This window comes from Telopea speciosissima, chromosome 10, assembly GCF_018873765.1.
Source record: "Telopea speciosissima isolate NSW1024214 ecotype Mountain lineage chromosome 10, Tspe_v1, whole genome shotgun sequence".
Classification (NCBI taxonomy): domain Eukaryota; kingdom Viridiplantae; phylum Streptophyta; class Magnoliopsida; order Proteales; family Proteaceae; genus Telopea; species Telopea speciosissima.
In genome coordinates this window covers 58,693,109-58,710,575 of record NC_057925.1, presented here as the reverse complement: position 1 = coordinate 58,710,575, position 17,467 = coordinate 58,693,109, and the positions used below count along the sequence as shown (strand labels likewise).

General features: G+C 37.0%; 2 protein-coding genes across 4 annotated transcripts; both read left to right on the top strand.

The window, feature by feature from the left end:
* The first annotated feature begins 7,640 nt into the window (after positions 1-7,640).
* LOC122641985 (ADP,ATP carrier protein, mitochondrial-like) lies at positions 7,641-11,917 on the top strand. 3 transcript variants are annotated; one of them, XM_043835349.1, is made up of 5 exons: positions 7,672-7,798; positions 8,082-8,120; positions 9,798-10,329; positions 10,412-10,786; positions 11,328-11,917. In XM_043835349.1, exons 3-5 carry the CDS (start codon positions 9,817-9,819, stop codon positions 11,622-11,624), a joined length of 1,185 nt encoding a protein of 394 aa, XP_043691284.1. In that variant the 5' UTR covers positions 7,672-7,798; positions 8,082-8,120; positions 9,798-9,816; the 3' UTR covers positions 11,625-11,917. The 3 variants fall into 3 exon arrangements, with proteins under 3 accessions (XP_043691283.1, XP_043691285.1, XP_043691284.1); XM_043835348.1 differs by lacking the exon at positions 8,082-8,120 and having other exon boundaries at positions 7,641-7,797; XM_043835350.1 differs by lacking the exon at positions 8,082-8,120 and having other exon boundaries at positions 7,665-7,797; positions 9,807-10,329.
* Positions 11,918-13,627: 1,710 nt separating this feature from the next.
* On the top strand, positions 13,628-16,058 carry LOC122641509 (pentatricopeptide repeat-containing protein At2g22410, mitochondrial). Its single transcript, XM_043834765.1, has one exon. The coding sequence runs from the start codon at positions 13,658-13,660 to the stop codon at positions 15,668-15,670; it is 2,013 nt and encodes a 670-aa protein (XP_043690700.1). The 5' UTR covers positions 13,628-13,657; the 3' UTR covers positions 15,671-16,058.
* The last annotated feature ends 1,409 nt before the right edge of the window (positions 16,059-17,467 follow it).

Below are 17,467 nucleotides of genomic sequence, written 5' to 3'. Positions count from 1 at the left end.
ATATTAAAAAAAAAACTTAAAAACTTTGAAAAAATAAAAAAATATTCAATCGGATCGGTCAAGGATTGGATTGGATCAGCTAATCCAGGGAACAATCCAGTCAAACCTTGTTGTATCGATCTAATCTCATGATTGGCCTCGATCGATACCGATCCAATCCGGCTGAATATCGGCCGATCCGAACCGAGATTTAGAACCATGCTCTTGTGTCTAGCTCTCTGATTGGTGTATGAAAGATAGATCTACATAGATAGTGCACCAATGAAATAGAGTCGGGATCCTCTCCAATGAGTTAGAGAGTCCAATGAGTCATCCGACAACTGGGTTGGCTGGCTATATGTACATCCCGGTGCACGCCCAATCAATCCAATGTTGGATGCTCATTGAACACGTGCCTCATTAGAGATGATTCAGACTCAATGAGAATATGATGAAACATTATTTATATTATATGAGGACAGCAATATTATTTCCATGTGAGGATCCGAGGAGGAAAGTTATCTCTTCCAATTCCCTGCTGGCCCAGTTCCCAGTCCCTCTGACAAGGAGGAAGAAAGTTATTTGCATATTGACAATCTGTTTGTTTTAATTTTTAAAATTTTTTTAATCCTTTATTTTGTCAAACAAACATGGCTTGAGACCCTAAGTCAGAAAAATTTTTATTAATGTAATCTGTTGGCTCTACTATAGTATAATATAAGGCTATATTTAGAAAAACAGAAGAAAAAAAAAATTGAAAATCTTTTAAAATGAAGAGAGTGAAAGACACGTAAACTAACCATTATTGTCTTCACTATTTTTTTATCTTATTATATTTTTATTTTATTTTCTTGTATTCCAAACGTAGCCTAAGTTATGGGATATCTTTGATATCTTCAGAGGGATTTACATCTACTAATCAAGTTGGGTAATGCAAGTTCACTTAAAGCATTCAACACGTCTATATGGCCCAAAAGAAGCCCATGCCCCACCCCTCAAAAAATATGAATGTCCCCCGTAAAGAGATCTTAAGTCACATCCAATCCAAGTCCAACTCAATTATGGAAAAATTGATAAGGTTTTCGTCTGATTAGGAGTGATCCAATTAAAATTCAGATCAAAACCGTTTGATCCAAGTGACATTCAAGCTAAAATTGAATATTGTTCTTATACAGTTCAAAATATATAGGGTGACTACTGTATGAAACATCAAATTTTAGATATTTTATATAAGAGGAATAATGACATTTTCCTTGGCTAACTAGGGTGTTTTTTTTTTTTTGTTGGGTAAAATAGAACTTCACTGATCATGTGAACCATTAAGGGCTTCAGACATACAAAGTCTACGAAGCCAAGGAGTGGAAAACTGACCAATCTATCAGACACATGATAGACAAGGCTTTCTTAGCCATGATATCTGCTACACAATTCAGATCCCTTTGAATACATTGGAATTAAATATATACAAAAGACAAACAAATAAATCTAGAATCAGATAGAGCGACAGATGCGTCTAGTGGTGGGATACACTTAGCACATTATAGAGGCTGGATAACTTCCCTGTTGTTCGATTCCACCTGAAGATGAATAAAGCCTAAAAATATGCTTTGATTAAAGTTGTGCGAATGGCAAGAGGTATCTAGTTTGATGGAACAAAAAATGACAAATTCTAACCAAAACAAGAACGAGCAATTCCTATTCATCTAGGTCATGTTTGTTTAACAGGGACTTAGGTGGGGCGGGAGAATTAGAGTGAGAAAGTGTTGGCTTGATGTGACACTTCAAAATCCACCCCAAAATCATTGTTTAACCCGGGCTAACGAACTTACAAAAGCTCAAGGAACAACACAATTGAAGTGGAAGGAATTGGAGATTGACTTCAAGAGGTCGGAAGCATCTCTAAACCCCTTTTCTCTCTTGGGACTGATAGTAATTGATTCAGTTAAGATTGTCCAATTTGTTACAAAAAAAAAAAAAGTTAAGATTGTACAATTGGGTGAATTGGGCTTCATAAAACTTTATTTTTGTCCATGGTTGGGTTCTATAGATTTTTAGCTTCTTATTTTGGATTTATTGATGAAATGAGCCTAATTTATAAGTCTATAAAGTGGGGATAATGTTAGTACACGAGATTAGTAGTTAAATCGAGTGTTTGAGTTTGATTAGGATATTTAATAGCTAGATAGAATTATGTTGTGAGTTTATTTACTTTATTGAGTGTATTAAAGTACTTAGAAGTCTTTTTATGAGTCAAATTGGGAATTTTAGAATATCTATATATATGTAATGCATCCCCCATCAATTAGAGATGATTTAAGTAAAGAATATGAGGTTTTTTAAAGAGTTTTGGTGTTGTTGAGCAGCAAACGTGGTGTCCCAAATCTGATTTATTCTTTTCTTTCTTCTTTCTCCCAAGAATATTGATCTAATCTCTCTTCCCTCCCTTTTCCATTAATCATATTTCTTCCTTCTTTTATCTCAAATTTGATTATTGGGCCTGCTTGCATCTAAGATCCTTAATCTGGATCTTCAGATTGCATTAGATAGTATGCAAGAAAGAAATCACATCGATATTTATCTTTAATTTGAATAGAAAAATTGCATTCAACAATTTTGCAATTGGAATCGTGCACAAAAAGTGCTGCTAACCCTCGAGCTTCTAACTGTAAAGTTTAAAAACATTAACCTCAAAAGTACTTATATGTTTTTACAATTTATTAGATCTTTTGTTCTTGTGCATTGTCTAATTATAGTTGAGGTTGAATTGGTTGATTTTTTTTATTACATGTTTCTATATTTCAATGTAAAAGGGATTTGGTTCTTGTAAATTTCTCTTTCTTTTCCTTGTTTTTTAACTTTTTGGCCTTAAATAAAGTGAAAATGCAGAACAGTATTCATGTAGCTAAGCCTAAATAGTGGGGATAAGGCTTAGTGAGGTACTATTAGTTCTATTAGTATTGTTGCTCTATAAAAACCTTTTGTGAAGCATAGAGAACTGTACATCCTTGAGCTGTTTCACTGCTTTCATGATGAAATAGATCAGCAGCATTTGGAGGGGCACATTGAAAGTTAACTATGTTTCTCTCTCTCAAATTCTTGATGAACTTCAAATCTTCACTTGCCATGATCTCAGGCAAGCTGCTGTGATATGCATGAAACAAGAGGATTGAGAAACTGTAGTTTATACCTTTATCTGCTTGGATGGATGAATTTTCAATTTCTAAGGCTTCGTGTTTCTCGGGCAAGCTGCTGTGATCATGATCTCTAATAGATCAAGTGAATACATCTAATAGATGTTTTGTGGGGCATCAACCAAAAGTGCAATGCATAAACTCAACAAAAAAAAAAAGAAAAAAAAAAGATGTAACAATTTCTAAGAAGTAAGGGATTGTAGGATATACTTATCATCTATTATGACTCTAAAGCTGTGTTTGGCATGTATTCTTGGAATGCATTCTAGGTTGATTTCACATTCTTGAATGATAAAATAGTTAAAAACAACTATTTTATCATTCGAGAATGTGAAATCGACCTAGAATGCATACCAAACATAGCCTAGGATTACATTAGAGAAACACACACAAAGAGAGAAAGTCCCCCCAACCCACCCCCCCCCCCCAACCTGTTCAATAATATCAGTGGAAGTGATGGTTCATTAGAGAACATCTTCCACCCCATGAATTCCCTTTGTTAAGTAGGAATGGGATGCCGATAATTTTGGTCACATTCTAGATAGTATTTGGCAAGTAATGCATTGTCCCACTGTAGTAATTCTTATTCAGCTTTTTTATATTTTGTATTTGTTTACTTTGTAACCTTCTAAAATGTGGCATGCTACATGTATATGTAGAGAAGAGTAAGTTGAGTTCTCTAATAACTAATATTTTATGTACTAAAAGTCTCTTATAATAAATAATTTTGAAGGAGCTACAATGACCTATAATGGACAACAACAAAAATATATTGTAATATATTCTTACTAGTTATCAAAGTAGGATTTGGGTCCTCTGTAGCATGACACAACGTGTAGCACACCATCCAACGGTCTGCAGCACATAGGCATGCAGCCCAACACATAGGTGGGTTGTTGGGCTACATGCCCATGCGTTGTAGACCGTCGGATGTGCGATACACGCTATGTCACACTACAAAAGAGCCCCACGCATCAAAGTTTTTGGGTAAAATAACTTTTGTATTCCTTTTAGTTTATATTGTACATGCCTTGAATTTGACATTTAACTGAATAATTGTAATTTAATCAAAATCAAGATTTTTTAAAAAATACCAACAATTCATCATCTCTTTCTCTCACTCACTCACACATATTTCTTTTTGAGGTGTATAGCCTTTTGGTTGGTTTATTTTTATTTATTTATTTATTTATTTGTTGTAGTCATGGGGTGGGGAGAAGTGATGATGTTGATATGAATATGCATACTATATATGGTTAAAATACATATCAATTAATGTCTTTTGATTTTGATTTTGATTTTTTGTAGAAATTAATGGCTTTTGATGGAGGAAAAAAAGAGAGATTTTATTTCCCATTGGAAGAGGGGAATGAAGGACTTTTTTATGAATATTACGAGGGGACCAAATTTAGTTTCAATTACTCTTTTTTTTTTTTTTTTTTTAATTATTTAGTTTTAACTCATTAAATATATAACCATATGAATGTGTAGTAGGAGAATTTTTTATTTTTTTTTAAATTGACTTATGAAGCACATATACATGTCTTAAATGAACAAATCTAAAAAACTAGGACGAGGGAGAAAGGTTGAAAATAGCATGGATCTAGTTAATATCCATAGGTTGAACCTAATAACATATGTGCAATTTTTGTGGTTATATTAAGAATTTTCCCATCAATAAAACTGAATTCATTATTAGTACAAATATATTAAAAGATGAATGCCTTCTTAAACAAATGATAACTTTTTTTTTTCCTATCTGATATTCTTGAAAATTAATCCTAATACTTTTATTATTTTAATATATTTTTTGTTGACCTTTAATAGTTATTTATTTATAACAAAGTTTTAACATATTGATATATTATTATCCTTTAGATGTACCACCCTTGATCGGGTGGTAAAGTCTTCAACTATTGATAATAAGAACTTGGGATTAAGAGTGTCAATCGGTTCAGTTCAAGATATAATATATACAAAATTGAAATCGAATAAGACCTCATTCTTTGAACTAAAACCGAATCATTGTAATATCATGACTCCCACCTGATGGTTATGGGGTGAGGGAATTATCCATCAAACCCCACTTCTCAAAAAAATAAATAAAATTAATAAGTTAATGTTCACACTCATCTAAACCTTTGGATCCAATCCAAACCAATTCCATGATCTTAAATTTTTTTAGACAATAGACTGATGCTTGTGCTCCATTGGAGTAGTTTGTAGAAAGGGCTTAGCCTATCATCCAAGATTCCAAGGGGAAGCCTTAGTGATGAGGCCCGGGATTCTCCAAGGGCTAGTTGAAACATTTGAGCATCTTATTGTGAAATCTGACAGTCAAGAGTTGATGTCTTTTATTGCTGAAGACAAAACCCCCTGTAGCCCTGTTTGAGCTATCCCCTATTGTTGTAGATATCAAGCATCTAGCTTCTTATTTTGTGTCCTGCTCTTTTCACTATGTTCCTAGGGAGATTAACAGCGTCATTGACTCCCAAGCTAGGAGAATTGTGTTTGTTGAGTGTCGAACTACTTGGTCCATATCCACTCCTTGGCTTTCTGATTTTTATAATTCAAATGCCTTGCGTTTTTCACACTCAAATAATAATATTTAGTTCTCCTTTTACCAAAAAAAAAAAAGGGCTTAGTAGAGATACTTGTCTGTACCATGCCTAATTACCTATGTACCTTCGACATGCATTTGGACTTTCCATGATGTAAGGGGCCTTAAAGAGGTAAATAGGCCATGTTTCATGAGACTGGAAACCTAACCTTGTCCTCATGCCTACACTCTGCAGTTTCTATTTTTATTCCAAGTCAATTAGACAGATAGGGGAACAAAATCAGAAGCTTAACATTATAAAAATATGATACCACATGGTATCACATGAAGGGCTCATTCCATGCACCTAAAAACAATATAGATTGTATGATTTTCGTAAATTTGGATGTGTGATTCTCTGTAATTGACTCCACACAAGCACAATGCATGTGATGTCCCAATATTTTTCAACTACAACTATTGCAAACAGCTTAGAACATGTCATTTTCTTTTTTTTCTTTTTGGTAAAATTAACCCAATTGATAAAACCCATTTTTTGAATCTTTGTTATTGCCACTAAAAAATTCTGAAAGATTTCCTGATATGTAGAATCTTTGTTTTTTTTTTATTTATTTATTTCAATTTATAGGATTCTAACTGATTTCCGATCCAATTCAAGTCGTATTCGATGGAGGCGGATCCCATGTCTAATTATGAGTTTTAAAAACTTTGACTAATTGTAGAGGTGTCAATCGATCGAGATTTCAGTTAGGCCTAATCGATCCCCATCAATTTAAGGCTCTGCACCATTACATGCAATTTAATTAATTGGGCTTTGTAGACAATACATGGACAGTCCGCTATTGTCTATAACCGGGTTCATATTAATTGGACTAATTGGCTACCTGTACGTTTAGACGAGTCATATGGTCAAAGCTTGTGCTTCAACCGTTTCCTCCCATTGTTGAGGAATAGTGAGTGGTCGTTCAACAACTTCGTCACTTAAATCCAAAAAATTTAAAAAACCTTGGGATTTTCCACCTTTCTTTGGGGTGCAATGGTCATTTTGTATGTCCTTGTTTGGGTGCAAGAGCAGCACACCACACGTGGGTCTTCTTTTTCCCTTAAAAAAATATAAAAAGATTGAATTGTCCTTCAAGCATAGCAAGGTTTCAGATGTGCATAAGAAAGTATCAAGAGGGTATTTTGGGGAACATACCAAACCACAAATCTGATTTTCAGAATCGACCGATCTGGCTGATCCGATTCTTAAAACCCTGATCCCAAAGTAATGGTTTCTTGCAGGGGTCTATGGTCCTAACAATGGACCTAGATCCATTGTATCACGAAGATTCCATAACGTGTGGGGCCCGGGAATAAAGAATCAGACTCCGCAAGCCTCCAACCACGCTTCTTGTGGAAAATAAAGCATGCTTTTCCCATTAGTATTTTCTGACCATGCACCCTCCAAGAAACTCCTCTCTACCCAGTGGAGTAAATAGTCTTTGACCAATCGAATCTGTTCGATATATAGGGGCCACCGTAAAGCATAAGAACTAATTCGATCGGGTGGCCCATATTTCCTTGGACCCGCCAATTGAAGAGATGCAGAATTGCTCAGCTCTTATCATTAATTGATTCTTACTGTCCAATTGGTATCATTTTCCTGATTACAAACGGCGAGATATGGACCACCTCACTTGATAATCTCCGCTTTCCATATTTTAATACTCCGCCAACCCAGAAATTTCAAAGAGATATCAATATGGTAATATTCATCTCGTCCTTACCATATTTTGGGAACTCTCAATTCTTGTCCTTATGATCAAGTATAATACATTTGAATCCAACGGTGATATAGTGGTCGTACTATGTAGAGCAATTTAAAACCATAGCTCTCGAAGCAGCACAGCGTCTTCCTGCTATAAAGATTAATTGTGGAGTTAGCCCTTAAAAGCAGCCTCATCGAGCCTTTCTCCTCCTCTCGTAGTTTGCCTCCATTGTTGTTTCTGTTCCTCTTTCTCCTCTCCTTTCGCTCTTCACCGAGGCGAGAGGCGGAGCGAGCTCTCAAGGATCTGCTGCTGGAAGGTATGAGCTACGACGAGTTTCGCCTTCTGTTTGTTTCCTGTAATTGTTATTCATGTGTTTCGGGAGATCTGATCTGATCTGATTTTAGGGATGTGGATGTTGGGGTTAGTTTAAATTGTTAGCTGTTTTTGTTTTCTTTGTTGAAATCTCGACATTTTTGCACTCACGAACTCTTCATACATTCCTAGCTAGAATGACGGGATTGTTTTTTTATCTCGTTTTGCATTACCTTTTTGGTTAATGCCTTCATTTCCCCTCATTATTAGGTCTTTTATTTTTCTACTGTTTTAGCAGAAGTACTTGTTGAGTAGATCCATTAGCAGGTCAGTGGGGGTAGTTCGATCACTTTTATTTGAATGAAAAAATAGATGTGTTCTTTTTTTTTAAATTGTTTATTTCATGGATGACCTGGATCTGTAATCTTTGTTATCTTCAATCGTTATTTATAATTCAATGGATGCATTTTTTTTGGATGTTTTTGCTGGGATTTTCGTAGATCTGAGTTCTAATGCCTTCTTTATCTATCGGTATCTGTCTGTAGCTTGAATCTAATATATTAATCCTATCAACATGAGTTATGCTTCCTTTTTATATACTGTATAATTTGTTCTTTTTATTGAGGATTTTTTGTACTCGGTTTTCATCTATCTTCAATACTCGTTTTTGCTGTTCTTGTGTAAGTCTCTACCACAGATTTTGAGCCCCTCGAATCTCCAGTGATTATGTTTCCTGCAGTAATTCGTTGTTTATTAGATTGGCATGTCAAATATCTTTCTTCCCTGATTCATTGATATGGAGTTTGCAAGTATGATGTGAACTCGGCTTTAAAGTCAGAGATGTATTAGTGTGGTTTGTATAAATGGGAAATGCATTGGTGGATTTAACGGGGTAGGACGATTGGATTATTGGGATTTCTAAATCAGGCTAGTCTTCAAATAGTTATCCAATGGTTTTCTTTAGGTTTGGTTATGCTCATATGATGCTTCAAAAAAGTGTCCTCTTAAGGCCTTTGGATTGCTGGATCCGAGTTCAATGATTTGCAGAAGATCTATGGCAGAGTCTACTCATAGCACCTCAAGATTTTCAAACTCAACTATTGATGAACTTTTTATCTACGGTTTTGGTTTAAGATTCCATATGGTTCTCTTGTTCATCTTTTTCTAAGTTTTTGGGCTGACCATGAAGTTACGAAGGTTGTACCTGCGGACCAACCTCTGCCTTGTTCATTGATGTGAATGTAAAGAGGATCCTAATTTCAGATGCAAGGGGGTGTGGGTATTCTAAAGTTAAAAGCATTTTGTGTTAAGGTTGTAAAGTTGTCTAAGTATAGGTTGTATTGGTATATGTAGTCCTCATTGTTTTTTGGGGTTTTCCATAGGATTTTTTCTTTCCTGTACCCCTCCTTGCTCTTGAAGTTTTTGATTTCTATTCTGCTTCATTATTGTTATGTATGCTATTGCATTACTGAATTTTACTGCTTAGCTTTTATTGCAAATTTAAAAAGAATCTGCACCTATTAGCTGCCATTTGTGCGGAGTACAATGGAAGCATGATACTTCTGTTTTTATGTATCTCTTTCATTTTTCATCCCTTTGTTTTAATTTATCATTTTATGTGCATGGGTCTTTCAGTTTATAATTTCATGCTATGATCTGGGACCTATGTTTGGCTGTATGTTTATTATCCTTTACCACTTCTGCAAAACATTGATGAATTGCTTCCAATATTTTGACATTTTTAGTTTTGGATTTTCTTTGGCTGATTGTTGGATTTATCTTTGACATTTTTTCGTTGTTTGGCTCTGCATTCATTATCTTTGACATTTTTAGTTTTGGATTTTTCTTTGGCTGATTGTTGGATTTATCTTTGACATTTTTCGTTGTTTGGTTCTATGTTCATTATCCTTTGTCTTCTAACTTGCCTTTGATAAAAACATTTACTGAACTTCAAAATTTTGTGAAATTCAGCTTTCCCTTATCAGAAGTAGTTTCCGTTTGCAGAATTCTCAGTTTGGAAGATATGATGGCTGATCAGCCTCAGCACCCAACGGTCCTCCAAAAGGTCACTGGGCAGCTAAATCTTGGATCGAGTCTTTCCCATAATGCACAGGCAGGCCAGGGGGGCTTCTATAGTCCGGCTCTGTATCAGAGGCGTTTTGCCTCTGGTAACTATAGCAATGTTGAATTGCAGCACCCAATGATGCAGTCATGCAATGGGAACATCGATCTGTCCATGGTCACCTCTGCTGCTTCACCGATCTTTGTCCAGGCCCCCAAGGAGAAAAACTTTACCAACTTTGCTATCGATTTCCTTATGGGTGGAGTATCTGCAGCTGTATCCAAGACAGCTGCCGCACCTATTGAGCGTGTTAAGCTTTTGATTCAGAACCAAGATGAAATGATCAAGACTGGTAGGCTGGCTGAGCCCTACAAGGGTATTGGGGACTGTTTCAGCCGCACAATGAAGGATGAAGGGATGATGTCATTGTGGAGAGGGAACACTGCAAATGTCATCCGTTACTTCCCCACACAGGTTGGATATGTTTCTACTGTAATACTGGTGGATTTTTTTAGCCGAAAATATTTGCATTTTTAACAATTCAAATTTGCAACAGGCCTTGAACTTTGCCTTTAAGGATTACTTCAAGAGGATGTTCAATTTCAAGAAAGACAAGGATGGATACTGGACATGGTTTGCAGGCAACTTGGCTTCCGGTGGTATGGCTGGTGCTTCATCCCTGCTATTTGTCTATTCCCTGGACTATGCTAGAACCCGTCTGGCTAATGATTCTAAGGCAGCAAAGAAAGGAGGGGGGGACAGACAATTTAATGGTCTGGTCGATGTCTATAGAAAGACACTCAAGTCCGATGGTATTGCTGGGCTTTACCGTGGATTCAACATCTCATGTGTTGGAATCATTGTTTACCGTGGTCTCTACTTTGGATTGTATGATTCTCTGAAGCCAGTTGTTCTCGTTGGAAATATGCAGGTTAGTGGCTCTTGGTCAACTCGTTTAGATCAAGGGCAAATTTTTATTTTATTTAATTTGGGTGATGGTATTTTAGGTATGCTGGTTGCAGTATGGTAATTAGATGCCTCATTGACCGCTGTGGCTACAAATATTGTTTTCGATATCAGCTGTTTGGTAGTTACCACACAAATAGAAGTATTTTTGTGGTAATAACTAAGCAAACTCGAGCACTTAACATACATGCACTTCAGGAGAGTTTTCTGGAAAAACCAGTATCTCTCTACCAATGAATGTAATTGCTTTTATTTGACTGGGCCTTCTCTCAATTTGTTGATGAAAAAACAATTTTGTAAAATAACTGTAGACTAAATATAAATCATCTGTGTGAAGTGTACTGATATAATTACTGGATTAGTTGCAGTTAAATTATAAAATATTGCGTCTTGGTCATGCTTTACCCAGCAAAGCTGGCTTCTTTGTGCCCTCATAGTCTAGTTTTATTTCATTTGAGCTCACAGCTTGGTGCTTACTAATTCAAATTTTGTTTTGATGATTTCAGGATAGTTTCTTCGCTAGCTTTGCATTGGGTTGGCTTATTACCAATGGTGCTGGTCTTGCATCCTACCCGATTGACACTGTTCGCAGAAGAATGATGATGACCTCTGGTGAAGCTGTCAAGTACAAGAGCTCATTCGATGCATTCTCACAGATTTTGAAGAATGAGGGACCCAAATCTTTGTTCAAGGGTGCAGGAGCAAACATTCTCCGTGCAGTTGCGGGTGCTGGTGTGCTCGCTGGTTATGACAAGCTGCAGTTAATCGTTTTTGGAAAGAAGTACGGTTCTGGTGGCGGCTAATTTAATGGTATCGCTAAATACCATACCTTTTAGCTATGGTGATGAAAAACTTAATTGAGTTCCTGATGAGAATTTGCCTGAGCAAATTTTTGTTTTTCTTGAATAATGTAGTTTCAGTGGAAGAGATTGAGAGGGAGTTGCTCCCAAACGATTTCGGTTGGATTCTTTTTGGTTGCCATAAACTTGATACTTATCGGAGAAGTTGCAAGGGATGTCTCCGAGAATTTCATGATTTTCAAAAAGATATTTGTAATTGCGGTTACTTTTTCATTAAAATCGGTAGACTTCCTAAATGGTGCTGTTTCCATTAGTGTAATGTGTGGTTTGCCTGATGTTTTTACGTAGTGCCTTTAAATTTAAACCTTGAAATGTTCTTGATATTCCGGTTCCCTACCATGGAAGAGCCCTTCCCACGAGAGAATCTCAGGGTAGGCTATTTGATCAGATATTTTGACCTCCGATTTTCTTCTCGATGTTTTAAAACCTGGAATCAGATACGTGATTGGCCTCCATTGATTCCCAAAGTGAATCAGATCCAGGAAGTAATTTTTTAATTAATGTGTCTTATACTACTCGTTACCGGAGGTATTTTATACTGATATTGAGTATTTTATTGATAAAAGAGAGAAAAAATGGTAAAAAATTCACATTGATCTTTTTGAATCATTGTAGCTGGCCCCATTTAATTGGGATAAAGTTGTAATTCTGTTGATTCATCGGTTCTTGCTCTCTAGTCTCTTGATGCTATTTTTGGTGTTGATGGAAGTTTGATTGTTTTTTTATTTTTTATTTTTTTTGAGAAGCCTTTCGTCACTTTGGACTAAATTTTGAGTTGCTTCCAAATTTGTTTGGAGAGAGACGCTAGCTCTAGAAGCGTTTTAAAGCACACGTCTGTGTTGAACTTTCAGAAGAGGAATAAATTGATACTGATACATGATAGTCATATCTTGTCCTCATACTGTGTCACCGATCTGATATTGAATCTATCGACTAGATATGGCTGATTTCAAAATACTTTGTCACCTTTTATTAGCATCAAATACATCATAAGGGTGTGAGAACTTACAATGGAAGCACATGATATAAATAATGAGAGGAGAGAGATTATCTGAGAGGGCATATAAATGGGATCCCCCACTCTTCTCTTTCTCTCTCGGTAATAGAATTTTTTTCAGAGTGGGGCATTGGGGCCTGGCCCAACCTCAAGTTTTGGGGTCAGACTGAGATGAGATGAGCCTGCCAAGGCTACGCTAAGGAGTCTTGGGGTTGGGCTGGGGTTTTAAAAAACCCAACTCCCCAGCCCAACCTGACCAGTTGCACTCTCTACAACCTCCAACTTTGTCAGTTCATTTGCAATGTAGTTATTTAGGCTCTCCTCATCAGATATCATCAGTTCATGCGACCATTTCAAATTTCGACTGAAAGTGGAAATCCAATAGAAACGCACCAAGGACTACTGCCGACCTATCTTCCATAACGAAACCTGATGCTCATTGGCTCTATCATCAAGGTGATATTCGTTCTCCTTACTACTTATGCATTCGCCTTCCTAACCCAAAGCTATTACAAGAGAACTAATTATAAAAGCAACGATGTTCTCTGCCTGGGAATGCATGGAGCGTAGACTGTACCAAACACATGGGCAAGATGTGATGGTCATTGGGGCCATAAAAGGAGATGAGGTGGGGTGGTCATTTCGCCAGCCCATGTGTCTTAGCACTGCGCCCCAATGTAATGAACATTTCCCTTAAAACAAATTATTGTAATCAGCATGACCAGAATCCTTTCAAACCAACTTAAAATATCTGACACCAGAATCATCCTCAAAGACTCAAATGCCCGCTGATCATTTGCTTGAAACGTTACATCTAGTCTGTTACCAGCTGTTACCCAGAGGTAAGCTCTTCTCCACACAATCCTGTCCACCAAACCATCCTCTTGTCTTTCACCATCAAATAAACCCTCCGGAATCCTGATCACTTTCAGTTTGCGGTGATTGTCTTTGTTCTCCACTGAATCCCACCCTATTCCTGATGATCATTCGCTTTCTCATCAACCATAAGTCTTTGGTTTACATTCCAAAACCTTTTTCAACCCACTTCATTTCTCTTCTTCATACTCGTCTTCCACTCCCACACAAAGAAAAGCCTAGTTGGAACACAAGCCACTCCTTCGTTCTAACACAACCCCTTCTATCTCTACTGGAAAAATGCAAATCCATGAACCAGTTGAAGCAAATTCAAGCCCAAATGATCGTAACCGGGTTAGTTGCAGATGGGCTCGCCACGAGTCGATTAGTGGCGTTCTGTGCGATATCAGAATCCGGTAGTCTTGACTACTGTAGAACAATTCTGGAAAACACTGAACACCCAAATATCTTCTCATGGAATATAGCCATTAGAGGCTACTCGGAGAGCGAAATTCCTCGAGAGGCAATTCTAGTGTATAAGCAGATGTTACAGAGAGGTGGGTCACGGCCTGATAACTATACTTATCCGTTCCTACTCAAAGCTTGTGCCCGTTTGTCTTCGATTTGGATGGGCAATGAGATTCTTGGGAATATCTTGCATTTTGGGTTCGATTCCGATATTTTCGTACATAATGCAGTTGTTCATATGCTTGTAACTTGTGGAGAACTGGGAGCGGCACGCCTGTTGTTTGATGAAAGTTCTCTGAGAGATTTGGTTTCGTGGAATTCTATGATTAATGGATATGTCAGAAGTGGGTGGCCCGGTGAAGCTCTCGAGCTTTTCCGTGAAATGGAGGCAGAACAGGTCAAGCCTGATGAGGTCACAATGATTGGAGTGGTTTCATCTTGTGCTCAAATGGAAGATCTGAATAGTGGAATTGAGTTTCATTGTTACATTAAAGAGCGTGGATTAAAATTGACAACACCACTTAGTAATGCACTTATGGACATGTATGTGAAGTGTGGGAGGCTTGAGCCCGCACGAGATATATTTAATAAAATGACAAATAAGACCATGGTGTCATGGACCACAATGGTGGCTGGGTGTGCAAAATTTGGCTTCTTGGACGCTGCTCGGAAACTTTTTGATGAAATGCCGGAGAAAGATGTTGTGCCTTGGAATGCCATGATTTCAGGCTATGTGCAATGTAGACGTGGTAAGGATGCTTTTGCTTTATTTCATGAAATGCAAGCTTTGAATGTGAAGCCTGATGAAGTGACCATGGTTAGTTTGTTGTCTGCTTGTTCACAACTTGGAGCACTTGATGTGGGGATATGGGTTCATCACTATATTGACAAATACAAAATGTCTCTCAATGTTGCCTTAGGTACTGCTCTAGTTGACATGTATGCCAAGTGTGGGAACATTACAAAAGCCCTCCAGGTGTTTTGGGAGATCCCTGGGAGAAATGCTTTAACATGGACGGCCATTATAGGTGCTTTGGCCCTTCATGGACATGCCCATGATGCAATATCCCACTTCTTGGAGATGGTAGACACTGGTTTGATGCCAGATGAAGTGACCTTTCTAGGGGTCTTGTCAGCTTGTTGTCATGCAGGATTAGTTGACGAGGGTCGCCAGTTTTTCATTGAAATGAGCTCAAGATTCAACCTTTCCCCAAAGCTTAAGCACTATTCATGCATGGTGGACCTTTTGGGTAGAGCTGGCCTGTTGTCTGAAGCGGAAGAGCTAATCAAGAGTATGCCCATGGAGCCTGATGCTGTGATATGGGGGGCATTGTTCTTTGCATGTAAGACCCATGGTAATGTTGCAATGGGAGAACAAGCAGCATTGAAACTTCTTGAATTGGAGCCTAATGACAGTGGCATATATGTGTTACTTGCAAATATGTATCTTGATGCGAACATGTTTGAGGAAGCTGGGAAAGTAAGACTGATGATGAGGGAGAGAGGGGTTGAGAAGACTCCTGGTTGTAGTTTGATTGAGGTGGATGGTAATATTTATGAATTCATTGTAAGAGACAAATCACATCCAAAAACCCAAGAAATTAATGAATGTTTGATACAATTAACACGGCAGTTAGAATTTGATGACTACATTTCTTGTGTTTCATGAATGAAGTTTATAGATAGTTTGCTCTTTTCATCACTGATGATGTTAGTAAATGGTCCACCTTATAGTGTATGAAGCTTTACATATGCAGCAGTTAAGAAGCCTCATGATAGGGGTCTACTTCAGACATCTCCCATATGAGAAATTCAGCAAGACTGCATGATCATTGCATTTGATACATCATTTTCTTCTGGATATCTCTGCCTGACAGTCCATAGATGGGTAGTATTGTGCTAATCAGGTTAAACCCTAGTCTCACATTATATCTTTGGTAGGTTACTCCTATTATTGATTTGTGATTCTGAAAATAAAACCATTACCGATATACTAATTTGTAAAGGAAAACCATGGTATTCTTTCTAAGAAAATCATTACATAGAGCTGGTGCAACATTGTTAATCCAAACATAATTAATTCAGGAAAGCTTTTCATTTGATGACTTTTAGATGTTTGTAGAATGGACATTTGTCATTGTGTAGTGTTTGTATCATGAGTACTGCTATCTTTTTACATGCTGAAGCATGACAAGTAATGTATACACACTCTTTGATAAGGTAGTTACTGTTATCCTGGAAAAACAGAGAGACGAACAGTTGAACAACCTGTCTTTAAGACCTTCATGGAGGAATACATTTTGATTTATGTTATTCTGATGGAAAGAAATATTTTTCTGTGAATCTGAAGAGAGAACTGTACAGTTTAGAGATGGATAAATTACATTTAATGATTTTTTTATTGAATTATTTGAAATGATGTTAATTTCACTCAACTTACACATAATTAAGGGTCCGAAAAGATCAAGGAAAGCATTGAACATCAGAATGATTTAATGCATTATCCCAACGTCTCTTTCCAGAGAAACTTACATGAATCTAGATTTTCCTAATGTTTACTTATTTTCCTTGGTTGTCTTGCTATGCTTAATAGGATGGGTGCTTTGATTTGAGCCATGTGGAGTGTCGGTTTGGATTGTTCTTGTCTAAGAATTAGATTTTTATTTAAATACTCAAACAAATTTTATCTGGAAGTCCTGTCTGGACTTCATCTACAAGTCGCCTAATTGCTGTTTGTTAGTTTTGGTTCATTGTGTTGGCTCGTCGATGAGTCACATGTTCTACATGCAGGATAGGGCGGACTAGCATGATGAGTTAAAGTTCAGGAGAGAAACTCACTTAAGAAGATTGGCTCCAAGGGGAACTCTTTGGAAGTTGGGTTCTTCGGATAAACAAAATGACCTGTATGAGATATTCAGATTTGTTCCTTCCAAGTTTTTATTTTTGGTGTGTGTGTGTGTGGTTGATTTCCTTCCAATTTTTTGACCAGCTTTTACAAGTTCTATGAATGAAAGAAGGTGACCCTATTTAGTTTTGGCTGTCACTTCTTTAGTTTGTTTGGTTTTGTTAGTTACCTTCCAATGAATAAGGGTGATCTCTGTGTACAAAACTGTGAAAGAAATGAATGTTACATTACATAGCATTCAAACTTTACAGTGTACTTTCACGAGATTCAACATTCTCTCTCTGTCTCTCTCTCTCTCACATGATAAAGTGTATCAAGATCAATGTATTTTTGTTACATTACAAATGATTTTTGAAGTAAATATTGTATTTTTGTTAACAGGAAATATATAAAAGCTAAAAAAATGTGTAGAAATGAAAAATTAAAGATTATTTCTCTGAAAAAAATGGCGTACCCAATGCACGAGGCTACCGCCATTGCGGGGTCTGGGGATGGTCATAACATACACAGCCTTACCTCTGCTTTCTCAGAGAGGCTGTTTTCAGACTCGAAACTGTGACC

Excerpts from the sequence above, each read along its gene's own strand:
- LOC122641985 (XM_043835348.1), top strand. The coding sequence starts at position 9,817 with ATGATGGCTGATCAGCCTCAGCACCCAACGGTCCTCCAAAAGGTCACT. Across the intron at positions 10,330-10,411 it reads TCCGTTACTTCCCCACACAG|GCCTTGAACTTTGCCTTTAA; the intron begins GTTGGATATGTT and ends AATTTGCAACAG. Across the intron at positions 10,787-11,327 it reads TTCTCGTTGGAAATATGCAG|GATAGTTTCTTCGCTAGCTT; the intron begins GTTAGTGGCTCT and ends TGATGATTTCAG.
- LOC122641509 (XM_043834765.1), top strand. The coding sequence starts at position 13,658 with ATGATCATTCGCTTTCTCATCAACCATAAGTCTTTGGTTTACATTCCA.